Source organism: Numida meleagris, chromosome 17 (assembly GCF_002078875.1).
Source record: "Numida meleagris isolate 19003 breed g44 Domestic line chromosome 17, NumMel1.0, whole genome shotgun sequence".
Taxonomy (NCBI): Eukaryota; Metazoa; Chordata; class Aves; order Galliformes; family Numididae; genus Numida; species Numida meleagris.
The window spans coordinates 3,141,636-3,167,013 of record NC_034425.1 but is presented as its reverse complement, the minus strand read 5'-3'; the positions used below and the strand labels follow the sequence as shown (position 1 = coordinate 3,167,013).

The 25,378-nt window shown below is 42.8% G+C and overlaps 1 protein-coding gene across 1 annotated transcript; it reads right to left on the bottom strand.

The window, feature by feature from the left end:
* On the bottom strand, window positions 1,563–25,260 carry LOC110407428. The gene is made up of 6 exons (XM_021415140.1): window positions 24,233–25,260; window positions 22,012–22,359; window positions 20,437–20,781; window positions 18,992–19,101; window positions 15,255–18,143; window positions 1,563–2,490 (listed from the first exon to the last, which is right to left on the bottom strand). Exons 1-5 carry the CDS (start codon window positions 24,303–24,305, stop codon window positions 18,033–18,035), a joined length of 987 nt encoding a protein of 328 aa, XP_021270815.1. The 5' UTR covers window positions 24,306–25,260; the 3' UTR covers window positions 1,563–2,490; window positions 15,255–18,032.

Genomic DNA, 25,378 nt, shown 5'->3' with positions numbered 1-25,378 from the left:
GAACTAACCCTGTAAAAACACATTCATTTTAAACGCAGTGTGTATTTACACAGGAGGTGTCCCTCCCTCAGAAGTTAAACTTGCGTATATGAAGGAGACCAAACCACATATGTGAGCATGCAACAACATGAGCAAAACAGCACTAGCATAAGATTTCAACACAAGAAATGCCAACATCAGCAAAGTCTATCATTTATAACTAGTTGCTCAATGCGTTCCAGCAGGCAGATAAATTCAGCTATAGATAAATTGGCTGATAGCCTAAGGAAAGCTGTAACATAAGGAGCATTGCAATCTCTGCTGTTACCACCACCTACAGCACACTTGACCCAGCCTACTGCAGTGTGCTGAGCCACGTGCCTGCAGCACAGCACAAATCCACCCCATGGACCAGCACACAGCATCCTCCATGCCCCAGGACTGCATCTCTGCAAGGGCATGGGGACAAGCTGACAGCACAGATGTGACAGTGCCCTCAGAACCCAGCATATACGTGCATTGATGGAGACAGCATGATATTCTGTGGAACAAGACCTGGTCAGCCAGCAGCAGAGCCAGAGCAGGGTCACCTTGGGGAACTTTGCAGGTGAACACAGAAATCAAGACTCAGATGATAAAGCCTGAACAGCTCTTGTGACATTGCAAGATTTATACCATCTGACCCACAGTATTTTAAGACTATCTCCATGATTTGTCTGTTGAGCATACACAGCTGCTTCCACATTCTCACTGCACTCAGCAAAGCATGATTGGATGCCTGCTCTCTAGAGAGGGTTTAGCAGTGGAGTTGCCATGCCTATGGATGGTATGGCTTTGAGTGGGTGGGGGTGATCGAGATGCCTTTTTCCAGGATACCCAACAAGCACAGCCCAAAAGTGATCTTTGTACAACTGCAGAGTGGTCTTTACAGGGAACATAGCAGGCAGCCTGAGCAGCGCTCCAGAAGCTGCGCGTTATCTTTGAAGCCCTCAAATAAGATCTATTGACATACCCTCTCTACCTACAGGGTGAGGACAAATGTGATCAAACATTTCTCTTCCATGAATGAGCTCTGAGCCAAAGCACCCTCTCTTCATGTAACAGGAGAAAGCCGAGTACAACCAGTGTGATTCATCAAAGAAATGATTTTCAGTTTGAACACTGGGAAAGATTTCTTCTCTGAAGGAGTGTTGAAGCAAACACAGGCTGCCCAGGGAGGTGGTGGAGTCACTGTCCCTGGTGGTGTTCAAGAAATGTGGAGATGTAGCACTGGGGGACATGGTTGGTGGGCATGGTGGGGGTGGGCTGGGATTGGACTTGGTGATCTGAGTGGTCTTTCCCCACTGTAATGATTCTGTGATTCTAATGCACTGTGCATGGGCAGAGCGCTCAGCTGGAAAAGTTACTTCAACCTTGAGACCCAACATGGGAGGCTCATACTCAACTTTGCAGAAACAAAATGTTCAGGTGGGCATTTGCTTTCAAAATACCAACAAGAATTCTTAATTCCCCTTTTTTTAATCATGACTCACCATTAAAATCACTGCCCACTGACAAAAATTCAAGATTCCCCAGTGACATCAGGTTAGATTTTTGAGCTTATGGAAGAGTAAAAGAAAAGTTCAATCAATTACAGCCATCTCCTTATCCAAAGCAGAACATTTTAGAGAATAGTTTGGCCCCACTTCTAGTCTGCATTCAGTATTGGAGAGCCTGGGGCTTTTCTGGTCTGGGCAAAGGGCCAGAAAGTGATTCTGAACAGAAAAAGTAAGCAAAGTCAATTCTAATTTCTGAGCAAGCCAGGTGAAACACAAAAGTAAGTCAATTAAAATACAAAGGTCCAACTCAGTTTTAAAGTATTCTTTCCACTGTAACAACATTAGCAATTAGTTACAGTAAAAAAAGGCAAGGCAACTGATCTTTATTTTGGTTGTGTTCTTCTGAGGACACGAACTGCTGCCAACACGCAGCATAACTCATACAAAGGATCACAAGTGAACTGTGATCGTGGAACGGGTCACAGCAGAAGTCCGTCTCTCCCAATTCATCAGGAGGTGCCAAATCCCCATTCTGAGTTGCTATGAAAGAATCTGCTCTCAAATTCATCTTCTCTGATCAAAGCTGGCTGCTGATCCCGTCTCACAATTCCCAGGCACGTTGCACCCTTCAGCCTCCATCCAGCTTTTTACAGCTGAATCTCCTCCAGCTCTTCCTTTCCAAAACCATGTTAAAGTCTTTTAAAGGACTCCGTGCATCATCCAGTGCAACAGAAAGAGAAAGCTGACCATTTCCCTCCTCCTCCCCTGGCTACCCCAGGCAGCTAAACTGCCAACTTCCAACACATCCTGAACATATATTTAGTCTGCAGTAATTTGCTTTGCATAGGCTCATGCGGGTTCCAAGTGCAGGGATTACATATCCAGAGAGGCATCCAGCAGTCCCTAGCTTCAGAGATTCAGCTCATCATGATGCTGTTGTCAGAGGATGAGACACTACTGGTCCTGGGCACAACTGTGGGACAGAGGAGGCAAAGAGCAACTCTGAGACAGCCCAGATCCATGTTTGCCTGTGCTGGAAGAGTTGGGTGAGAGTTAGCATTACCCTTGTTCACATAGGGAGGAACAATTCTGTGGGCACAGCAAGGACCCCTGGCAGTCCTTCTGCATCCTTCAAAATGAATGCCCTGAACAGGACACAATGAGAGGAACTTTGTAGTACAGGATCTGAGATGCTGCAGAGTCCTTAAAATGGCTAAAGAATTTACCCCAAAATCACTTTTCCAGCTCAGAATCCTTCACTGCCACTGGTTTATAAGGAAAGGTTGGTTTGGCTTTAGGCACATGGTTTAGCAAAATATGGTGGGAGGCAAACAGCTGTCACTGATGCCAGACCTTCTTTTAAGAAATCCCATCCCTTCCATTTGTTCATGCACATAGGGTCCAGAAGCCAGCCATAACTGAGCATCTCTCAGTTACTCCCAGGGAAGCTCAGGTTTTTATTTTTTACTCCTGAGCCAAGCAGGGTCTCCAATCTAAGCACAGAGGTAGACCTGCTGGACCAAACCAAACCAGTCTTGAAGGATCACCTGCAGCAACAGCACAGAGATGTGATCCAAGGCTTGAGAGCAGGCCAACAAGAGTTAAGTGGGTGGCAGAGGTGTTTGCCATTTGCTTCCTATACGCTTCATGGCAGCAGATGGAATTTATATGCACTTCCAAAGATGAACATAAGTCCTCTCTCTAAGTTAGGCCTACGAATGGGCTGGAGTTGAGCAGCAGAGCCACCACTACCCCCAGCCCCAGCCTTACCTCCCCAAACCAGCAGGCTGCAAGTGAGACTGGATGTGCAGGAACAGGATGTGCTCATCCTGATGACAACTTTTCTCTCAGCATTGCTCCATTCTAAATCAGGAACTGTAATCCCAGCCCGGGGCAGAAACAGTTTATTTGGCACTGTGCTGCCTCTAAATGTGAGAAGCAGTCAGCTGTGAGCACCCAGGCTCTTGTGTCTCACTTGCAGTGCACAAGGTGGGAACTGCCACAATCCACAGAAACATGGCAACAGCTCACATCTCCGACAATATGTGAAGAAAGGTGTCCTCAGTAGGGTTTCTGTCACATGAGGAAAACCTGGAAAAACTGCAATCAAATTTAATGGTTTCGCAGCTTCCCAAGCACATTCACTTGGAGATGAGCAGCAGCTTGGACAGCAAGTCCTAGTGTCCACCCAGCTCTGGAGCACCCACCAGTGGTGCACCACAGCCCTGCTGCAAATCATGAATGTCAAACAAGTGCAAAGCTAGCCCTACCACTTGCAAAAATAAATTGCAGAGGTTATTTTCTGTCTAGAACCATGCTCTCCTAGAAGCCTGCACATCTTACAGCAAACAAATTCCTGAAGAAACATCACCCTCTTGTGTCCAAGCTGAAATTAGCAAGAAATTCATCATGACAAGGAAAATACAGCAAGCGGCCTGCATTGCAAAAGCTGCACAGCAGCCATTTGGCTCACTACTCTTGGAATTTGGAAAAGTGGCTTTCAGGATATGGACAAGGGGCTCAGAGGGCAGATGTAGAGGACCTGCCCTGCAGCGAGTTGTAAAAACTGGAAAGTACTGTTTCCACAACCACTTCTGGTAGTACAGAAATTAACTTTGCATATTGGCCTAGCACTGAGAGATTCAGGCTTGGCTCCTGCCATCACCATCTAGCAAGCATCACTGATGTCTATCAGGGCATAGAAGTGAAATACTGATATTTCTGTTGTTACCATTGCTCTGCTACACACAGCTAAACTCTTACAGAAACCTACTAGCTCAGTGTGCTCCCCACCTGTGACAGCCCTACACTTTCCTTCCAGCACTGCCTGTGACACTACATGAGCTGCAAAAGTGGATTTACCAAGGTGCAGCCCTGGGTGCTTTTTTAAGTTTTGCTTTCACTTTAAATTGGAATATTAGTCTGGCATATTTCTCACTTCAGAAATGAGCTGTCATCACTACCCACAGTTTCATGTTCTCATTCTCATGCCATGCTTATTTAACCCTTCGCAAAAATAACCTGTCTACTAGCATGCCTTGAGTAAGGGAAACCTGATTTCCTCAGATAGATGTCCCCCCCAGTATGCACAGGGTTGTTTCTCTCTAGCAACCACTGCAGCCAGTGGGACATCTTGTGCTGATTCTTGCAAACCCTGAGCCTGCTGCACACATGCACATTTGTAGAAACTACAGAGACAAGTCATGGACTTGTTCGCTTGCTTGCTTGATCATGAAGAGCACTAAGACACCTAGGGAGAGTTTACCACTTCTTCCAGCCTGTTTGGCTGCTCCATCCGGTTTAGTCTGCTCACTAGCAGCCAGCACAGAAACATTTCCTGATAGCCAATCCAGGATGACATCTTGCACATTCCCAGAATGAGTGAGCTACCTGGTTCGATCCCCTTTGGCATGTTTCTGTCCATCTCCTACAAAGCATCTCCTTCCAAAGCAACAACACAAGCAATTTAGCTTGGGAAATAAAAAAAAAAGGATAAACAGCAATAAAGCAGCCTACCAGAAGTGAGATCTCCAATGTGTTTGTCATTTAGATTGAATCAGAATGCTAATAAGCATTAAATGCTATTCAAGAATTTCAGATGTGTTTAATGCAAGGGGATTTGCGTATCTACCACTGCGTTTTTAATCCTTGATGAATGTGTAGAATAATCAATTACTCAATGAACATACAAGAGTTGGCTGATTAAATCTCAATTATAAAGGCAAGTCTTACCCACTCTATTTATTATGACTGTTCTCCCAGCATTGCCTAATAAGCCATACTTGATTATGGGGTGAAAAACATTTACTGCAGATATTGTGGCTCTGTAACTGATGCATATCTGTGGCCTGGCTGTTAAGCCTTAATAAATACATTTTAAACAGCTAATTGTTTAATTAACAACAGTCTCTTCCAATCTCAGCATAAAGAATACTGAAGTCCTTTCATGAAAAGGCTAATAGGAACAAGCCATTGGAAGCTGCTGCATTGTTTTCACCCCCTCCCACACACATCAGTGTTGCTGGGGAGCTTCCAGCTCCTCCAACAATGCTTGGAAAAGGGACTGCTGCCCAGGCAGGAAGTGCTGTGCTCTTCCATAGCCAACATGCAGCTCCTAGGGATTGGGAGCAAGCACCCTGCTACTCCTGCAGGCTCCAAAAAAATCAGCCTGGCTGAAGGAACACGGACAAAATCTTACTGCATCCACACAGATATTCATAACACCATCTTCCAAACCTGCACGCAAATACATAGGTAGACTAGGAACATTGTGAGGGGAGATTTAATGACAGTCACTGAGGCTCTGGTGTCTGGTGCTCGCCCACAAGCTGCGCAGTTCAGCCTACAAAGCTGCTATCTTTCGCCTGTGGTTTGAAAACAAACATTGCTCTAATAGTTTTCTGCTTCCTTCAGATCAAAAAACACAACCTGCATTATCTACTGAGTGTTAAAAGCACTTGAGTAGCTCTTTTTTTTTTTTACACTTTTGATAAATGAGTGTAAGATTTGAGAATGCAAAACCAGTAGGACACAATCACAGCAGAATCCAGCATAAGCAGATAGAGTAAGAAAATTCTGCTAAGCACTAACAAAATAACCCAAGAGCTCCTCAGAGCAGCCTGCAATGAGAGCCCACCTGCCTTTGCCAGGGGGGCTCCTCAGAGCAAGGCAGCTTTGAAAATGCAGTCACTTCATCACCCATCTGTTTCCTATCAGAGAATGATGTGCTACAGATTTTTTTCCCCTAGAAGGCTGTAGATGTCCCTGTTCATTGCAGAGGAGTTAGACGTGATGACCTTAAAGGTCCCTTCCTACTCAAGTAGTTCTATGATAGTAAGAGTAGCAGTATCATCATATTGCTCAGTAAGTTTGAGGCCATATTTTCTGGCCCCAAATCAGAATTCAAGTTCTATGGAAGCAAATAGCACACACCTGCCTTTCAGAAGTATCCTTGGTCTCTAAGCAAGAACTCAGGTGCTTTGCAGTCTCTGAAAAATCAGGCCCCTAACATATAAACCAAAGTTTTGCATGTAAAAACAAGTGCTGAGTACTAGCAGTTTAAAACTCAGGTCAAATCTGCTCAATATTCTGGGTTTTTTTTTGTACAGTACCTCAGAAAATTACTCAAAAAAGAGCGCTCATATTTTGATCCTGGAGGAGCACGCAGAAGCAGCACGCTTCCACTGCACAGTGGGGTTCAATGCAGTCCCTGTGGGGTAAGGCAAGCATTGAAAAGAAATACAGCCACCAACATTATCTACCCGTGGCCGATGGTAGAACTGCAGAGATTTCTCTGGAGTGGGTTCATCTGCTTTCTGCTGTGGGCATTATTTTCCTGGGAGGAAGACTGCAAGTTAAAGATCTATCATGGAGACTAATCTTCAGAAGAATTTTAATGAAGCGGAAATCCTAAATGCACAAAATTAAAGAAACTTCTGTTTTATCCCTGCTATCTAAATCCTGTAGGCAACATGAAAGCCACTGAAATACTTCTGAGCCTGAATAATGTGAAATGCACAGATGGAAATCTTCCTCTGATGAATATTTGATAGGAATGGGCGCAGGATGGAAGGTGAAGAGCATGTCTTCACATCCACGTGTGTCTATATGTACATGAGGAAAGCTCCAGAGATTCAAACACTGCCATTGACATGGCAAAGCACAAATGTCAGCTTCTGTTTGTCACTGTCCAACCATGGGAGCACATCCTCCTCACTGTGATGTCCCCTGCAGGTGGATGGGTCTGTCCCCAACCCTATTTGCATATCACCCCCCCCACACAATGCATTTATCTGCTTTATCCTAGATTATTTCAGGAATTATGTTGTCTTATTAAATGAAAGCTGCACATCTCTAATTCAACTCGTACAACCGCTCTTGCATTCCCACCAGTTCTCCGCAAGTTTTGTTACAGGTTTGTCTCTTCTCAGGCAGCAGCACCTGCAAAGTGCCCTGTTCTGCACCAAACCCTACGGCTGACATTGCAGAATAGCTGCACTGCCTGTCACATCCAACCACACTACATTTTCAGCACAGAGCCAGGTCAGAGAAGTTACAGGGACAATTCAACTCTAGAACGGACTGTGTGGATTACACCAGCAGCCAAAGCCTGCAGGAACAGGTTAGACAAACCTGGTATTAGGTATCTCTAATTATTTTCCATAGCAGACACATTGATAGAATCACCTCTGATTCCTTTCTAGCTCTACATTTCAAAATCCACATTATGACCTTCCTTGCTGGCCCTAGCCTATTACTACTGCTCTAGCATCCTTGAAAATGTCTTTGGTGATGTTCTAATGTCTCTTTCTCCATTTCCTTTTTTTTTTTAAGCACAGACAGTTCCCTCCCTCATTAATTAGGAAGCCAGGAGGAGTGGCAAGCGGTGTAGATAGAGTAAAAGCATGTATAATCTTACACAATCAAACACCAATATGTGAACAAGGCTTTTCCTGTTAAATAGTGGTGCCAGCTACTATAGCATTCCTTATTTAAAATCTTTTAAACTTTCTTGCTTTTTTCCCCCCCATCTGTGAAAGCAGTTAAACCATTTGAAACCACAGAGTATTAAGTACAGATTTCCTTCTAAGAGCCTCTGGTATTTCCTTTTCCTCCAGCTGTAAGGGATCTCACCATAACAATGCTCCTTCCCTTTCTCCCCAGTTGGCCAGGCTTTTTGGTAGCACTCAGGGCAGCTCTGACTTCAGTTCCAAGTAGCAAACTGAAGAAGCTCAGAGATAACACTTCTTGTTGCTGTGGTTCTTAGTGACACCTCCTGTTTTGTTGCAAAGGAAATAGGTAACATAAAAAAGCAGGCAGAGGAAAACTAGATGCAACTAGAGAAAGATCCAACTATTGACTCCCACAAACTCACCTCACTGCTAAGATAAGCTTCACAGAGCACTTTATTCTACAATGTAGAACTGTCCCAGTGCTGCATCTACCTGCCATTTTGATTCCAGGCTTTGCAGTATAATTGAAAGGGATAAAATGACCTTAGGGGCTAATTCAGACACCTGTTCAACAAATGAAAGTCATAAAGAGAATGCTACATCTTGTCATGCAAGATGCAGGGTGCCAGGTTTTATCAAAAACAAAACAGAGCTGCAAGAGATGATACTGTCACCTTCTTCTCTTGCTAGTTCGGTTTGAGACCACTTCCAGGTTACACATGATATAGGCTCTGAGCAATGCTAGCTGCTGGATTTACTGTTGACAAGTGAATGAGCACAGCACTATTTAGCACTCAGCACTACTATGATGAATCTTCCTCGGTGCATGGCAGCACTTTCACTTGCTGCTTTTTCCAAACATCTCAAGGTTATTAAAATCCCCTCTTTTTCCAGAGCCTCCTTGCATTGACAATGCATCACAATTGATTCAGCTCCAAAAATTCTCTGTATAGATGCTTGCACAAGCTCATGTTCTGTATATGACTCAGTGTAGCAGGTTAGCTTACAGAGCTGAACTGTTTTCCTGAGTCCAAGCCACAGCCGGAATATGGCAGAGCTTCATGAACTTCTCTGATTGAGTTCTGCCACTGAACACCACAGCCTGCTGTAAGGAGGCAGTAAGGCAGCTATTTCTACCAGGACTTCTAGCATTTGATAGCCAGAAAGGCTCCCAAAAGCAAAGAAAGAAGTATTGGACAAAACCAGAAGACATTTTTCTATTACTTGCATTATCCAGCTTTTGAGCCACCAAGAGAAATGCGATACTTAACTGGAAATCATGGCTATCAGTTCAAACAAATCAGCTTTGCTTCCTTCCATGCCTCCCTTTTATATTGTGAATCCCTGGGAACTCTAGGAAGCTTCAGCTGTGCCTCAAAGCCTGTCCACTTAAACTGCAAGGAACCTTAAGTAGGGAATTAATTTCTTGCCTGCTGCTGGTCTGAAATGTTCTCTATAACTAGCTGTATAATGCAAGTAAATCTGAGTCTCTGAAATGGGATATATAGCTGAGCACGCCTAAAATTTATTTTGAAAAAGCAACTTCCACCAATAGAGAATTTTTCAGAGCTGGCAGTACATTGCCCAGGCAGATACAAATAATTTGTACGGTGGCTCATACATGACTCAAGTCGAACAACCTCTTTCATATGGTTTTAATGCATAATAGCATGAACCTTGGGATGCTCAGGCAGCCAGGCCATTCCGCAGCAGCAGAGCACGACCATCACATCACAGCTCAGAGTGCCTGGTGTGCTCTCAGTTAAGAAGCCCAGGGCCAGCAGGCAGAATGCACAGCAGAACCATGCACGAGTGGCTTCAAAAAGTAATTGCACAGCTTTTAAATCAACTGAGCATTTGAAAACCCTTCCCATTTCAAATTATTGGTTTATGGAGTCATGGGCTCATACCTGGAAGTACCCAGTACTGCAACAAATATCCTTTTTGCTATATCCCCGTATGAGCAATACATTGGAAACATGACCATTGAAGCTCCTTAATCCTAGCAGGCAGATAGCAATTTACGTAGGAACATGATTTTTCCCACCCAGCTACCAGTTTTCAATTACTAAAATAGCTCTGCTTAAAATGAGCAGGCAATAATGATTTCGTATTTAATCTCTTTCTTCAGCAGCTTCATTTTCAGTACTCCAGGCTGTGGTGTTTCCCTCTCTGTACTTTTTCGACAGTCAGACTGGGAGCTCAGTCATGCAAGTGCATCTACTTAGCAGTTAAGGCACATGGTTTTAAGTAAGCTCAGGCACTGACAACAGTGTAACTGGGGCATGCTGGTGCTCAGTGCCTGGCAGAGGCCTCTGGATTTACTCAGGATCAAACACATTATGCAGATGCATAGCCCTGTGAAAGGTCACACTGTTGCCTCAATCTTTGGGCAGTGCTCATTCATACATGAACTCCATACTGAGATACCCTTCAATACCTCGCTCACAATATGCAGGCCAGACCTAAGCATAATGACACCTAAGAAGTGGTCTAACTGTGGTCAGAGTGCAAAGCTCAGAAGGTAGTTAAAGCTGCCACAGCCATCCAGCAACATGCAGAGGAAAGGCATACAGGCATAGTGTAGAAATGCCCTTATAAAGTGCTGCAGCCTGAGCACTGAAAGGCTCTTCCTCTAAACAGGAGAGGTAACAAGTGGTGATAAATATCATATGCAAAATCCCTGCTCTAATATCAAAGGTCCTGTTTCTGGAACAGAAATGTTCCAGTCACCAGCCATTGAGAACAGAGCACAGCCACCCACAAACATTTCCACCGGCACATGCCAGAAGTTCTGCTGCACAGAAAATAAGGCACGGTGCAAACTCAGGAGGTTCTTTAAGTCACGTACTAGGAGGTAGATGAACAATCTAAAAATCTGAACTTCTTCATGAAAAGGACTTGAAGTGATGCCAACTTACAGCTGAAAAATTTGGTTGCCACATCACACTGACCCAGTTTAATATCTCTATTAATAACCTGGACGAGGGGATGGAGTGCACCCTCAGTAAGTTTGCAGATGACACCAAGCCAGGAAGAAGTGTCAATCTGTCTGAGGGTGGGAAGGCTTTACAGAGGGATCTGGACAGGCTGGATCAATGCACTGAGGACAATGGGATGAAGACTAACAAGACTGAGTGCTGGACCCTGCATTTTGTCACAGCTGCAGGCATTGCTTCAGGCTTGGGGCAGAGAGGCTGGAAAGCTGTGTGGAGGAAAAGGATCTGGGGGTGTTAGCTGACGCTGGCTGAACATGAGCCAGCACTGTGCCCAGGTGGCCAAAAAGGCCAATGGCATCCTGGCTTGTATCAGAAATAGTGCAGCCAGCAGAGCAGGAGGGGATCATTCCTCTGTACTCAGCTCTGGTGAGGCTGCACCTCAGTGCTGTGTTCAGTGTGGGGCCCCTCACTTCAGAAAAGACATTGAGGCCCTAGAGCATGTCCAGAGAAGGGCAGCGGAGCCGTTCAGGATCTGAAGCACAAGTCTTATGGGCAACGGTTGAGGGAACTGGGCTGGTTCAATCTGGAGAAGAGGAGGCTCAGGGGAGACCTCATTCCTCTCTACATCTCCCTGACAGGAGGTTGTGGCAAGGTGAGGGTCGGCGTCTGCTCCCAGGTAACATTGATAGGCTGAGAGAGGCTTTCAGTTGCATTAGAGGATGTTCAGGTTGGATATTAGGATGATTTATTCTCAGAAAGAGTGGTGAGGCACAGGCACACGCTGTCCAGAAAAGCAGTGGAGTCACTGTCCCTGGAAGTGTTCAAGAAAAAGGTAGATGTGGCATTGAGTGACACAATTCAGTGGTATGGTAGTGATGGGTTGATTGTTGGACAGGACAGTCAGTGGTGATCAAACCTTAATATTTGGTGGCTTTATGACCACCCTTCTCTACATCATTCCACATAATAACAGAAAAGAAATATTAAAGGCCTATTTATGTTGGTAGATTTGCATGACATGCAGGAATTAAAACTACTTTAACACCTGACTTTACTTGCCTTGGGACCTGGGTCCAGTTGCATCAGCTACCTAGTGCCTCAACTTCTCTTTAAATTGAAAAGACAGAAAATGAGTTTAATTAGTGAATGCATAACACTCTGAGCAGATCAAGCAGATCAAACACTGACCACTGCCAGTAGGACTGCAGTTGTTCCCAGCTTGCAATAGCTGTAGAGATGAATGGGGCCATGGTAAGCCTGGGAGGCCTATCAAGGTGTGTATATGTGGTTCTTTTTTATTATGTGACATATGCTCACCACTAAGCCACAGAGAACATCTTCTACGTGCGCTGGTCTGCAACACCTTGGCCCTCCAAGTGGCTGTTTCCATCAACTAGCCTAATGGCCACAGCCAGCTGTAACACAGAGCAGAACACAGACAGTGGCAGCACTGATGCAATCCCAGTCCAGAGAGGGGTCAGCGGGGCAGTTTTTCTGTTCCACTGCAGCAGCATGGGAGAGCTTTCTAATATACAGGAACCACAATGTCCGGCCAGAACATTCAGTCTCTCTGTCTGGATGATTACAAGCCAGACTGCTGAGAGCCCACCCAGTAGCAGCGATAAGCAGCAGGTAAAATATAACAGCTTGAGCATCTCTGCAGCACCCAGACTTCTGCATTTTTACCACAAAGACCACAATCTTTATCTTGAGGCATTACAGTTGTTTCAGAGAATCTAGCTGAAGAAGACAAGTCACTATTGAATATAATTAATTACAACCAGTTATGCCTCTTTTTTTTTTTCCCACCAAAATTCTGCCCTCAGGTCCAAGTGTTAGAGCTTGCCACTGAATAATAGCACTGGGAGAACAGCCCATCTCAGCCTCCAGCCACACGAACAAAGACAATTTGTTAACTTGCCATGATCATAGCAGTAAGATTTCCCAACAAAGAAGAGCCAGGACAACAGAGACAACATGATTAAAAAAAATGATGCTTTCAAGGATGGATACCTCCAAGCTTGCCTAATTCTGAACAAGTCCAAGCTGCAAAGCCTTGGTTTGGCATTTAGTTTTCTGTGAGCTGAAAACTTCCTGGAAACTCTCCTCTATTTCCTGTTTTGGCTAAGAAAGAAGTAGCACTATTTCCCATCTATTTCTGCATGCAACACTTAAATTTACTAAACAGCTCCTGCAAGGAAGAAACAAATGCCCCTCTGAGGAAGGCCTCTGGCTTTCATTTTAGCTCTGACAAATTAGGAGCTATAGCCCAAAGGCTGTTAAGAGTTTGGTCACCGACTGTTTCCACTTCTAGGAGGCTCTCTAGAAGAGCTTGCACTACGAGCATACTAATGCACGCAAATTAGAGTAGCAGAGATATCTACAGAGATCACATTTCTTAATACATTTATTTCATGGACATTTGGACATCACATGATCTCACCATCTATCCTTAAAAAACACATAAGAACATACTTGTATACTTTAAATGTCATTTACCTACAAACTTGCTGTCAATCATGTCTCTGATCATGGATAACATAATGCAAATGCAAACCAAGACAATTAAACTGGTCTTTGTGGTGTCTCACAAGGCTTGTCTGAGAGTTGTAAGGCCGTATATGTAGAGAAAGAGTATGTCTGAAAAGCAAAGCTCTCCTGCTTCTTTTCTAACAGAAAGGAGTAATAAAGCACAGTGCTGGCCTTTACTTGTCCTTGTGGTTGCCTGGAAGTGGCAGGTGATCCATCAGCTCCCAGCACAGAGCAGGACTCTGCCATATGGACAGCCAACTCTTTTCTCCATCACAGATCACTCATCCTGCTTAACAGCCTCCTCGTGCTCTTGCTTGGCATCTGATTTCAAGCAAGTGTGTGTCAGAGGAGCTTTAGTGAAAAGGTTAAAATTCTTTCCTTTGTTAAATTTCACTGAATCTATGAACTCCACAAGTAATTCACACATGCTGGCTGCTCTCTCCAGTTTTGTGAGTAACCAGGGATTATTTCTGATAAGCCCTCCCCTTCCTGAGAGCTCGGCCCAGTCAACTCCATACTTATGGAGTTCCCTGAGTCACTTCTGACATGGCCTGTGCCTTGCCTGTCATGTTTTCTCTGCCTCTCATGTACTGACCTTCCTCAGCTGCCTCTGTTTTCTCCATTCCTGTTTGGTAAACTCAAACTAGACCGGCAGCTCTCTGCTCTGCCTCTTGGAACTCCTTTGCTCCCAGTTGCACTTTCTGTCCTTCAGCCCTAGAAAGGTGGCAGAGAAGTGCTCTAATAATCTGATACTATTCTCAATGTTGCAGCTACTGGCACAGTCTCAGAGCTCTGTAACACATCTGCTGCCTCTCCTTGATAAATATATACCTCTCCAGAGCAGAGACAGAATACTGAACAACAATAAAGGCAACAGGATAACCCCAGAATACTGTTATCTGCTTTGGAGATGGAAAATATACTTTTCTTGCCTTCCAGGGAAGCTCTGAGTCCTTGCTGTATCTGCACACCTTCCTGGCACCCTCTCAAACACCCAAACACTCAACCCTGTCCTCCGACTGCTGCTGAGCTTATTTCCCCAGCAGGCCTTTCTGAGCACTTCATTCACTACTGCTTGAGTTAAAGTTGAGTGTTTTGTTTTTCTACCTCTTCACATTAGTAGAACTAAAGAAATGTCACACTATGTATCACACTCATTTCCTTCAGCTATGGTTTGCTTAGTTTTATGTACACTAAACCAAAGAAACCACCTCCAATGTTTTCTTTCACAGCTCTTTTTTTCCACTCCACATTTGTGGTCACGTTTGCACTACAGCATTGCTACAGAAACCTGGTGTTAAATGCCACTTTGTTTATCTTGAAATTTCATACAGCACCTTTCTGTAAATGTGCCCTGCAAAATGTCTTTTTCTTCTAAACCCCTACCTTTTTTTTTTTTTCCCTGAAGTACAAAGCCTTTCATTCACACAAGACAAAGATGGGTTCAAAACTTCAGCAGGGTAAGGCATTATTATCCTTCCCAGGCAGGCACGCTCTGGAGGAAAGCCTCTTCTATAACCCTAACATTGGCTCCAGCAGGGCCCTGTTAGATCCCATTTCACATGTGCAATTTTGGAGATCTTATCAACTAGACCCTCTGAATATTCTCAGGCATTTCACTAGTTTGACTCTTAGCTAGAGGAAGCAGCCTAAAACAGCTTGCAGATTTTGTGACAAAACATGACAGACCATAGGCACTTTAGTTTGCAGATTGGCATCTGTAGGAAAGGGCAATGGCAGATAACCAGTTCTGTATTACCCCCCAAAAAAGGGTGATGGACAAAATCCAGACAAAGAAAGAAAAATTTGCTTACCTGTCCCAAGGATCAGGGCTCACCAAACACTCCAGAAAGAGGGAACCTTCAGGTAGAAACCCATCCCTTGTGGCAGCCAGCTTTTAAATGAGGTTAGGGAGGGCTGGAACCTGGTTCCACTCCTTCCAGTCATGCAGATGAATTGCTTTCACCTGTGCTCCCAGGACTGGCTGTGTCCCTTCACCAGGTGCTCAATCATTGGTTCAGGCCGTGTCTTAGCAATTCCCATACAGTATCTAATTTGTAGAACATGTACGCCCATATGTGAGCTGAGCTTGTCAGAGACAGGCAAAAGTGGAGGAACCCATTCCTCTCTGACAGCCATGACGGTTCTCTTCAAGCAGCTCTGGGGTGCGCCAAGGTGCTCCTCTCTTTTCAGAAGAAGTGGCTGTAAGGCCTCCCTCGTCCTTCAGAGTTTGCTTTGCTCCAGCCCTGAGTCAGGGCTTTCTATCCTGGCTCCAGTTGTCCCTGGGACAAGGCCCTGTGCTGTTGCCATGGAAACGAGGCCTGCTGCAGGGCTGGGGACAATATTGTACTGAGGGGCACTAGAACCCACAAGGAGATACGGGACCCCACTGGGGCTGCGCTTGCCTGGCCACACGACCCCACAGCCGTGCCCACCTCGAGCGCAGTGCTGGCAGCCACTGTGCACCCTTCATCCACAGCTGTCATCAGCTCACAAAATGGCCACCCATCTCAGGTGCTTACTGTGGGAACACGAATAGCAAATTTATTCCCAAACCTTGCCTGTTTTCCTCTGAAATTTCCTTCAGCAATCCTGCAACAAGGCAGGCAAAGGCACAAGACAAACATTAAACAGAGCCCACAGTGGCAGGGTGCCATCTCCTGTTCTAGCCATCTAGCAAGCCCCATGGCCATCATGACAACGGGCTGTCCAAGGGATGTGCCACTTCCTCCCCAACACCATTTGACTCTTCAGGCATTTTAGGAGCCTTGTCTTACCTGCCACTAAAGGACTGCGCGAGTACACAACGTTCAGAGTGTTCTTCTGTGTTTAGTTCAGTGATGAGCGATTTAGTGATTTTTAAAACAAATAATAAAAAAAGACTTTGTAAGTAAAGAGGAAAATGATTGTAATGCTTTATTTGAAGTGCTGCTAGGTGTAATTTGCAAAAAAAAAAAAAAAAAAAAAGCCTTTTTTCACTCCATTTTAAAATATAATCTACACAAAACCGTCCATTAAATATCTAGCATTCATTTGCAAGATACATGAAACAGTCTTTAATACACGTACAAAAGTAGCAAGTAACTGCGTAAAACCCCAGAGCCCAGATCACAGGTATCAGTTTATCCATGTGAAGCCACATGACAATTGCAGGATCTGCAGTCAACAGACACTGCTCTGCGACAAGGGAAATCCAGACCCACCAGCCATTTGGGTGAACAGATTCCCCCTCGGATCTGGTGCACAGCATTTTACGAGTGATGTTTGAAAGGAAATGACTTCTCCCAAGCAGCAGACTTGTCATGGAAGATCTCGTGTGCCTGGCTCAACTCCAGCTAAGCACACACATGGATGGCAAACAAACCTTAGTCCCTCAAAAAATAAACAGACACATCAATGAAGAAAGACTCCAGTTCTAGCGTGTCCTCAGATGCCATAAGCCACTCCTGTCAATCCTGCCTCTTAACTAGGCAAACTGATATTCTTCTGGGCGTGCAAAATTGTAAAGTGTTGTCTTTCCACTGTTGACCCAGTTCTGCAAAACCCAACACTCCTGGGGGCAGCTGTTGCCTTTCCTCAGCTGTGGAGACTTGTGCTCACCTGAAATCATTACCAACTAAAAGGTACAGCTGATGAGAGTTTTTGCTAAACTCTCCCTTAACAGAAATTTTGGATCAGGCTTAGCCATGCCCAGGCTGGAATGCAGGCATTAGTTTTATCCCAGATTAGTTAACCCTGTATTGTACCATCTAAAGTCACTTGCCTGGAGAAATACAATCTGCTGTGTGGTTTTTAAGACACCTCGAGTTTGAGGCAACACCATCTTGTCACGTATTTCTGCTTTACTACAATGCCATGATGTGCCAAGTCTAATCATTTTGCATGTCAACAATATTGATACTGACCCCACCCATGCCATGTCTCCGACATGGTCACTAATTCAATAGCTACATTTGATTGCATTTTTATTGGACCATTCTAAACTTGGAATAGCTAAACCCATACATTTCTAGCCCTTCACTGCTAATGCACTCTGTTCCCAAGTCTGCGAATTCTCTTCAGAATTTGCTTTAACTTGTGAGAAGTGTTAGCTATCACAGCTCTTGAGCAGATCCACATGGAAGGAAGTACATCTGCAAGGAAGATGTACTCCATTTGTACATGGATCTATTACATATTATTTAATCAAGCCTGTTATGGCCTTCCTGAGCAATTACTAAAGCTCAGAACCAGACATCTCAAACCATCCCAATTTCCCCGTAAGGGTTATCTATCAGTCCAAGAAACAATCTCATATATTGCCTATAGCCAAATGTACACTCCAAAAATACTGCTTTCGACACCATGCTGCAAATACTTATGGAGGTTACATGCATTTCTCCATCTTTTCTATACATAAAAAAGTAAAAGGTATATCACAAGTGGTCAAAATAAGTAAAAACAGCTTCGGAAATAAGACAGCTTTTTCCTTCCGCTCAAGAAGGTAGTTAATAGCATTTCTGGTTCAACTACCACATCAAGTTGCCAAGGCAGCTCTCAGAGACACCTGAAAAGTAACAGTCGATCCACGCGTGGTCCCAGCTCACAACAGCTTAATTGTCAGTTGCATACATGTTAGTTCTGACTAAGGTGTTGCTTCTAGAACTGAAAGACATATCTTCATACACTACATTTATTTTCTTTTTCTGGAAATACTTCTTCATCTGCAAAACAAAGCAAGCAGCCATTCAGAAGAGAGCTTGAAATGGAGCCAGCTTACCTCCTAGTAGTCCAGTTGCTTGTGAAAAAACATACTGCTAAATTTCTCTTGTAATACAATGATGTCTTAGAGATTTAGGTGGAAACTTCTGACCTAATCATTTCACCCTGCATTGTCAGTCTTATGCAATCCCACTAAAAGTTCCTTCAAGATTTCGATGTAACTGCAGCCCCAACATAAATAATGCTTATCTGTAAATTAACGTTTGTTGCACAAGATATCAGTTCCCACAGCCTTGGCTTTTCCACAGTGATATAATGCTAACATTTTTAGCTGTACTGAAGCTACAGGACAAGAGTCTGACCTGTGAATCCTACTCTGATAACATTGTTTGTTTATGGAATATAAGAACCTACCAAAGTAAAATTCTGGGCACTTTCTGCAAAAAAAATGGATGAAAAAAAATCCCAATGAAGTTTCTTGTCATGGCTGACAACAAATTAAAGAGAAGCAAAGCAGAATAAAGAGTTGCCCCATTTGGGGAAATACATAAAATGCATGGCTGTGTTGTTGACTGCAGAACTTACCCAAGTTTCCCTAGTGAAAAGCAACCACTATCTCATAGTTTACTAAATGCTGCAGAAACATAAAAAGACATTCTTTACCTTCGAAAGCTTACAGCTTGCAGACGTTAAACAAGGGCAAGGAGGAGACAATACAAAGCCTTAGGTTTATCAACTGTTTGCTTGACTCAATTGCTATTTAATACAGTACTTTTGACTATAATTGAAAAGGCACCTATTCACTCACCACGGATTCAGTTTTGCTTTTGCATGGTAACAGCATACTTACATCGACATGTTGCAAGATGTAGCATATCAGTGCAAATAACAGCAGCACTGCCGCGATGGTAGGAACATAGATGGCCAAGGAACTTATACTGCATTCTGTCTGCTCCTCACCTGCATGTGAAATTGTGTTAGTAGTAGTATAAATATGAGGAGAGGCAGATTTTTTTTATTATAGAAAAATTATTCAGGTCTAGGGGTGGCTCTGGTCAGCAGGAAATCAGATGGGATCAGCATACTACACAGCCACATTTGTCACCCTGTCAGTGTCTCACTGTCATTCCCTCTGATTCCCTCCCAGAGGCAAGTGATAACTGTGAGCCACAACTGAGGAGCACTCTGTGAAGGTGATGGCTTCTGTACCACAGATCATAAGCAGAACCACATGCTCATAATGGAAACAGAAAATGTTTTACTGCAGTGTCACAGTAATACAGAGGTCTCCACCACTGTAGGTAAGAATTACACAACAGCTAGCTTGGAAAGATGCAAGCGGTACAGACAAAAGAGGCTATTGTGATTTGCATTATTTACAATGTGCAGAACAGTGCGAGTGGGAAGGGTTACAGTTCTCTAAAACCTAAATTTATCCATATCAGAATAACTTAACATCTCATCTGGTGGTCATCTCACTGCTTTGATGAGCAGCTGTCATTTTCCCCAATTCGAGTTACTGAGTTGTTGCACAATTGTGACCAGCAGCAAAGAATGAGAACGCAATCTTTTTTTGCAGACTGCAAATAGATCCTTCACAACTCATAGCATCTGTGTAAACCTTAGTTTAATTGCTCAAAGATCCCATCAAAGTCCAGTGCACAGGGATAAACTGCACAAGTAACATCAAGATCAAGTGTTATACTGCTGTTTTCATCTTAAAAATAGTTACAACACTAACCTGCAGATCAAAAACCTGGCTCTGTAAAATACGCTTACAGTTTGCTCAGTATATAATAAGGGTGCACAAGATCATCTTTGTTATCTTTGGTGCTCTAAGTAAATGCCTGAGGGCTCGTTCTGTACTTCCTAGCATTACCTATTTTTAAACACAAAGACTTCATGTAGTGAATGGTTTCTAAAAGACATTCATGTCCCATTAAGGTGATAGAACTGATGCTAAAAGCACTGATTCATTTTCTAAAACAGACAGACTTTTCACACAGTGAAGTGATTACTGTCTGATTTTGACGTTTTTCTTTGCTAAGATACGTGATGATAGTCAGTTTCCCCTTTTAAAATCTCCTTTTGGTTCAGTGGCAGGTAGAAGCACAGTGCTTATTTAGGAATTGGAGTACAATGGTGCAGAGGAGTCTGAGTGCTCTCCTCAAACCTTCCCAGAATGTCAGGCCAAGGAGCAGTGCTCTGCCAGCTTTGCCTGAAGTTCTGCAAGCTTTTACTCCACCTTTTCTTTTCTAGCATGTCAACAGTTATTTATGATTAAACAAACAGTACCTTTAACCAGCACCATGGTGCCACTTTCGCTCACTGAGACAGAGGAATTTTTCAGTGTTGCAGCACATACATATATGTCGGTGTCATTTTTCTGTAGGTTGTGGAGAGTTATCACTAGTTTCTTTTCTTGCTTTGAATACTCCAAGCGATTAGCAAAAGTGGGAAAAATAGTAGAAGTGTTCTGACTTGAAACATACAACACTTTTTCATGTTGCATGTGATTCCTGAGCAAGATGAACGCTTCATCTTCTTGCGAGTTTTTCAGCACACAGGTAATGTTGATAGACTCCCCTTGTCGAGTACTGACAGATAGTGGTGACTGTTCAATGACCCCATTGGTTTTAGCTGAAAACAAAAGAGAGATTAATGGCTACCACATACAACACACTGCATTCTAACTAGGGAACAAATAGAGAAAAGTACAAAGCACAGAAGTTTTGATAAAAAGTTTTTTTTTTAAGGCTACATCTCTGCACGCTTACAGTATACTCTGCACCTTTTGATGATATCGTTAACAATGTAGATGAGAGAATAAAGACAACTCATCACTTTTGTGCAATGATAATTCTGGAAAGGTTGCAATCATTTCAGAGAAGAGGTTCAGAATCGAAAAGGTATAAAAGATAATTTTAGAACATAATTTGGAGAAACAGTATATAGCCAACAAGATGGAATTCATTTGAGAAAACACAGTGAAGAAGTCTGAAAAGAGAAGCTAAGGAAGAACATGATAAGTAGATTTAAATGACCATTACTGATCCAGCAATAAGTTAATTTTTGCATGCTTTGGGGACTGGAAAGAAAGAAAACTCTGTCATTTTTGGTAAAGATATTTCAGGTCAGAGGGTTTCACCAGAAGTGTAGGTATATCTGGGAATAATCTTCTGAAGAATATTGTAGTCTCAACACTCTTTTAATGAAAAAAAAATTTCTTTTAATGAAAAAAAAAATTTAAAAAGGGAGAAGGGGAAGAGAAGAGCAGAAAAGAAAAGAAGAAAGTTCTAAAGACAGAAAAATTCTTCTCCTAACCAGAAATGACTATGAACAGGAAAGTTTTCTCTAGAAAGAGATAAAACACAAATCCCTGTATCCACTGATGTTCAGCTCACAAACTCTGCCCAGCACCTAGCATCAGCTTTCTCTTGATTGTTGCTTTGTCATTCAAGCTGGAATAGTAAAAACAAAAAAGATTTGGAAAGGCTGCTACCAGAAAAAGGTTCATTGCTTTGCCAGTTGTTCATACAGATTTTTCAGACTGTTGTGAGAACAGCTATGAGTTCTCACTGTTTGCAAACCTCTGCAGTAATGCCTCTGACTCATGTGAAAATCTGTAGCAAGGATTAAATTAATCACACATTGATGTTTTAGGGGCTTTCTTGGTAATGTTCTATCTGATGTGTTTTCTTCATCTTTTCAAGGAACAGATCTACACTTTCTTTCAAATCAAGACATTATCTGAGCAAGCATCTGTAACACTGTGTTAGACTGTCCCTCCGTCTATGCTTTTTCCCCAATCTTTTATTTAAAATATATCTCTGTGTTTATTAATTCATAATATAGAGTGAACCATCATACCTTTCACGACCATAATAATTGTTTTCCCTTCACGCCTGACATGATAGCCATTTTTTTTAATATAGTTCGTGCATAGGTAGATATTTGAATCAGATTTCTTTACACTGTGCACAGTGATTTTGAGATTTGTTTCTTCGTTTAAATACTTGGTGCGATTAGCAAAATCCGGATGAATATATGATGTATTCGTGCTGGAAACATATACAATATTGGCTGGCGGCGTTCTAGTCCTCAAGTATGTTCCCACTTCAACTTCTGAACTGTTCTTTGAACAAGTTATATGAGCGGAGTCTCCTTCCCAAACACTGATAATGTCTGTTGACCACTCAATATATTTATTTTCTTCACCTACAAATAAGAAACGCAATGGAAATTGTAATATCAGATTTATTGATGTACATATATATTAATTTGCAAATATAACTACATCTCTCAGCAGAACAGCTGTAAGCCTGAACTTTAGTCTTGCTATTCTCTATATATAGACTTTTGGCTGTCCTAAACCCTACAGTGCCTTTTGTTCCCATTGACCTGCGCGACTCAGTATCTTCCCAAAGCTTAAAAGACTTTGGCCCCCCAAAAAATGGTTTCTGTCACTCATGCAAAAAAAATTAGTTTTTTTATATAGGTTCCCACTATTAGCTCTTAAAATGCAAGGCGCATTGAACTGAGCTCAGTAATGGGAGGTGGCTGAGGATCTAAATCTGGAGTTCAAAGGGATGACAAAATAGCAGAGAATAGAAGAAAACTTTGGATTTCAAAGAAAAATTAAGCTTTAGCAGGAAATCAGGAAACTCGATAATGTAGCCTGTCAGGAAGAGAGCAGCAGAAGGTATAATACTACAGACTATATTAAGAAACAAAGGTATAAATACACATAAGGAGTCCATTTAAGTTCTCTAATGACCTGAAAATAACAAGAAACTGAACAAGAAGTGCTTACAGAGTGAACAGTGAGAAATAGAGGTCAAATGGCAAACTTGTAAAGAAAGTTGCATTACAAGCAAGAAGAGAAAAATGAAATAGAGTGTATTGCATATTGTATAGAAGGACTTGAGTGTTCAGTGTTTATAAGCTGATTGAAGTACCCTACATACTTAAAACAACTTACTTTAATAAGGGAACAATCACAGAAGTCAAACACAGATAGACGACATCATCCATCATCTGTATTTAGATACACTAAGTTAATCCAATCTGCCCAGATCAAAGGACATTCTGCATCCTATGTTTAGAGAGTTAAAGCAATCCATGAGTCATCAGCAATTACTTTCCAAAGTAGCAGAGAAACTGGGCAATGGAGAAGGCTGGAGAAATGCAGAGTGTTCCGACTTAACAACCTGGGAAAGAAAGCTCAGGAACTCATCCCCATCAGCCTAAAATCAGCACTTCTAAGCTGAATCCCATTTATGTGATGTAATAACCCAGGTAGTTAATGGCAGCAGCCACAGTCAATCAATCATTTTCTCTAAAAAATTAGAGTTTTAAAAAAAGAAGTTCAAGAATTAAATTATATTTGCAGAAATCAGTATGAATTCCTTAACAACAGGCAGCTAAAGAATGACAAAACCACTCTAAATATTACCATCAGTTTCAAAGCATCTTCGTTTCAAATATGCTGATTTGCGGAAAAGATTTTTTTAGCAGGTCACCATCCTTTCCACTTATTATCAATGAAAACAGACTTGAGATCATGGGGGGAAAAAAAAAGAGCTATCTGGCTGTTTAGAGGCATCTTTTTCCTCCATCTCTTCCCCTCAGACATCCTGTTTTCCCCATGTGTGCCTCCAGCTTGTGCTCTCAATAGCTACAATACACAACATCTGATTTTTCTAGTAAGGCTTTATTACACTTTCCATGATCACATCCATACCAAATATCAATGTTCATTTCTATCCAGTAGTAGGCTCTACATGTCAGCTTTGAAATACAGATACAATTCACACTGAATTACTAGGAAAACAACTTCCACTGTTTCTACGGAGGGTTATTTCTGTTTAGGAAACCGAACTTCAAAGTAGAATATTTTTCTGCTTTTTTTTCTAAAAATGTATTCTAAAATTTCAGAGCTTGTTTTTTCAGAGTTCCACCTGGTTTTGCTAGTGGTGAATTATCCAGACGGTAAACTAAGGAGAAAAGGAAAGAAGGAAAGGAAGAAAGGAAGAAAGGAGAAGAAAATACTTAATCTTGCAAAATGTAAGAGCAGCTATGTTGTACGTACCATTTTGGCCAGGGAAGAATGGGAGAAGCAGAAGAAAGAGATGCACGAATGGGAGAGGGGACGTCTTCTGCATCTTCAAAGGTCTTTTTAGCTGATCTTCTCAATTTAACTTGACTGATGAGTTAAAGACCCAAAGAAAGTGCCTTGTGCCTCAACTTGGCCTGTTGTCTTCCAGCTACACCAGCAGTTTACTAAATGAAAGTAGCTCCCTCTCCCCAGCAACTTAAGGGAGGGGGGAAAGATTTATAAACAGAGGTTTTGACTTCACACATGTAACGCCCACAGTTTCTTGCAGCTGAACAAACCCTAACCTGTGAATAGAAGCACCCACGTCTCACTGCAGTCAACTGAGGAAAGGTGCTCTCAGAGCTGCTCCTCACCCTGCCATGTCAAGGATGTTATCACACATGGTAGCCTTGCTGGAAGCGTGGGCACTCAGCACAATGGATACAGACAATCAGTGCTCCCACTGCCGTAGCAGTGTGACTAAGGTGCATTGGGACATTGCTCTCAGACACAGGGTTTAAATTTTGGTGGTAGTGTGCGGAGCCAGGGTGGCACTTGATGATTCTTGTGGGTCTCTTCCATCTGAGGGTATTCTATGCTTCTACGCTATGTCGTTCTCATGTGGCTCTGGCTTCCCACTGAATGTCATTCTGTAGCTGCTAACCATCAGCAAAAGGAAATCTCAGATACAGCTTGCTCCTGCTCTGTCCCTGATAATGATGAAAAGCGCTTCTTGCAGTACAGTTGTCTCTGCGAGTGGATAGGGGACAAATGTGTTCCCAAAGAATTCTTGAATGCTCAAAAACTGAGAAATTTTCATCAGTTATCATAAAGAAACCCAGATTCAGGTGGGAATGCAATGAGATGAACAAGCCAAAACGCAATATGATCAACACAGGGTTACCAGTGAGTAGCCAGTTTTTAAGCTGACATTGTATTGTCATGAGTATTCAGCCACAGGAGGTTCAGCTTGGATATTAGGAAAAACTTATTCTCTGAAAGAGTGGTCAGGCATTGGCACAGGCTGCCCAGGGAGGAGGTGGAGTCACCATCCCTGGAGGTGTTCAGGAACCATGGAGATGTGGCACTGAGGGATGTGGTTTCGTGGGCAATACTGGTGGTAGGTGGATGGTTGGACTA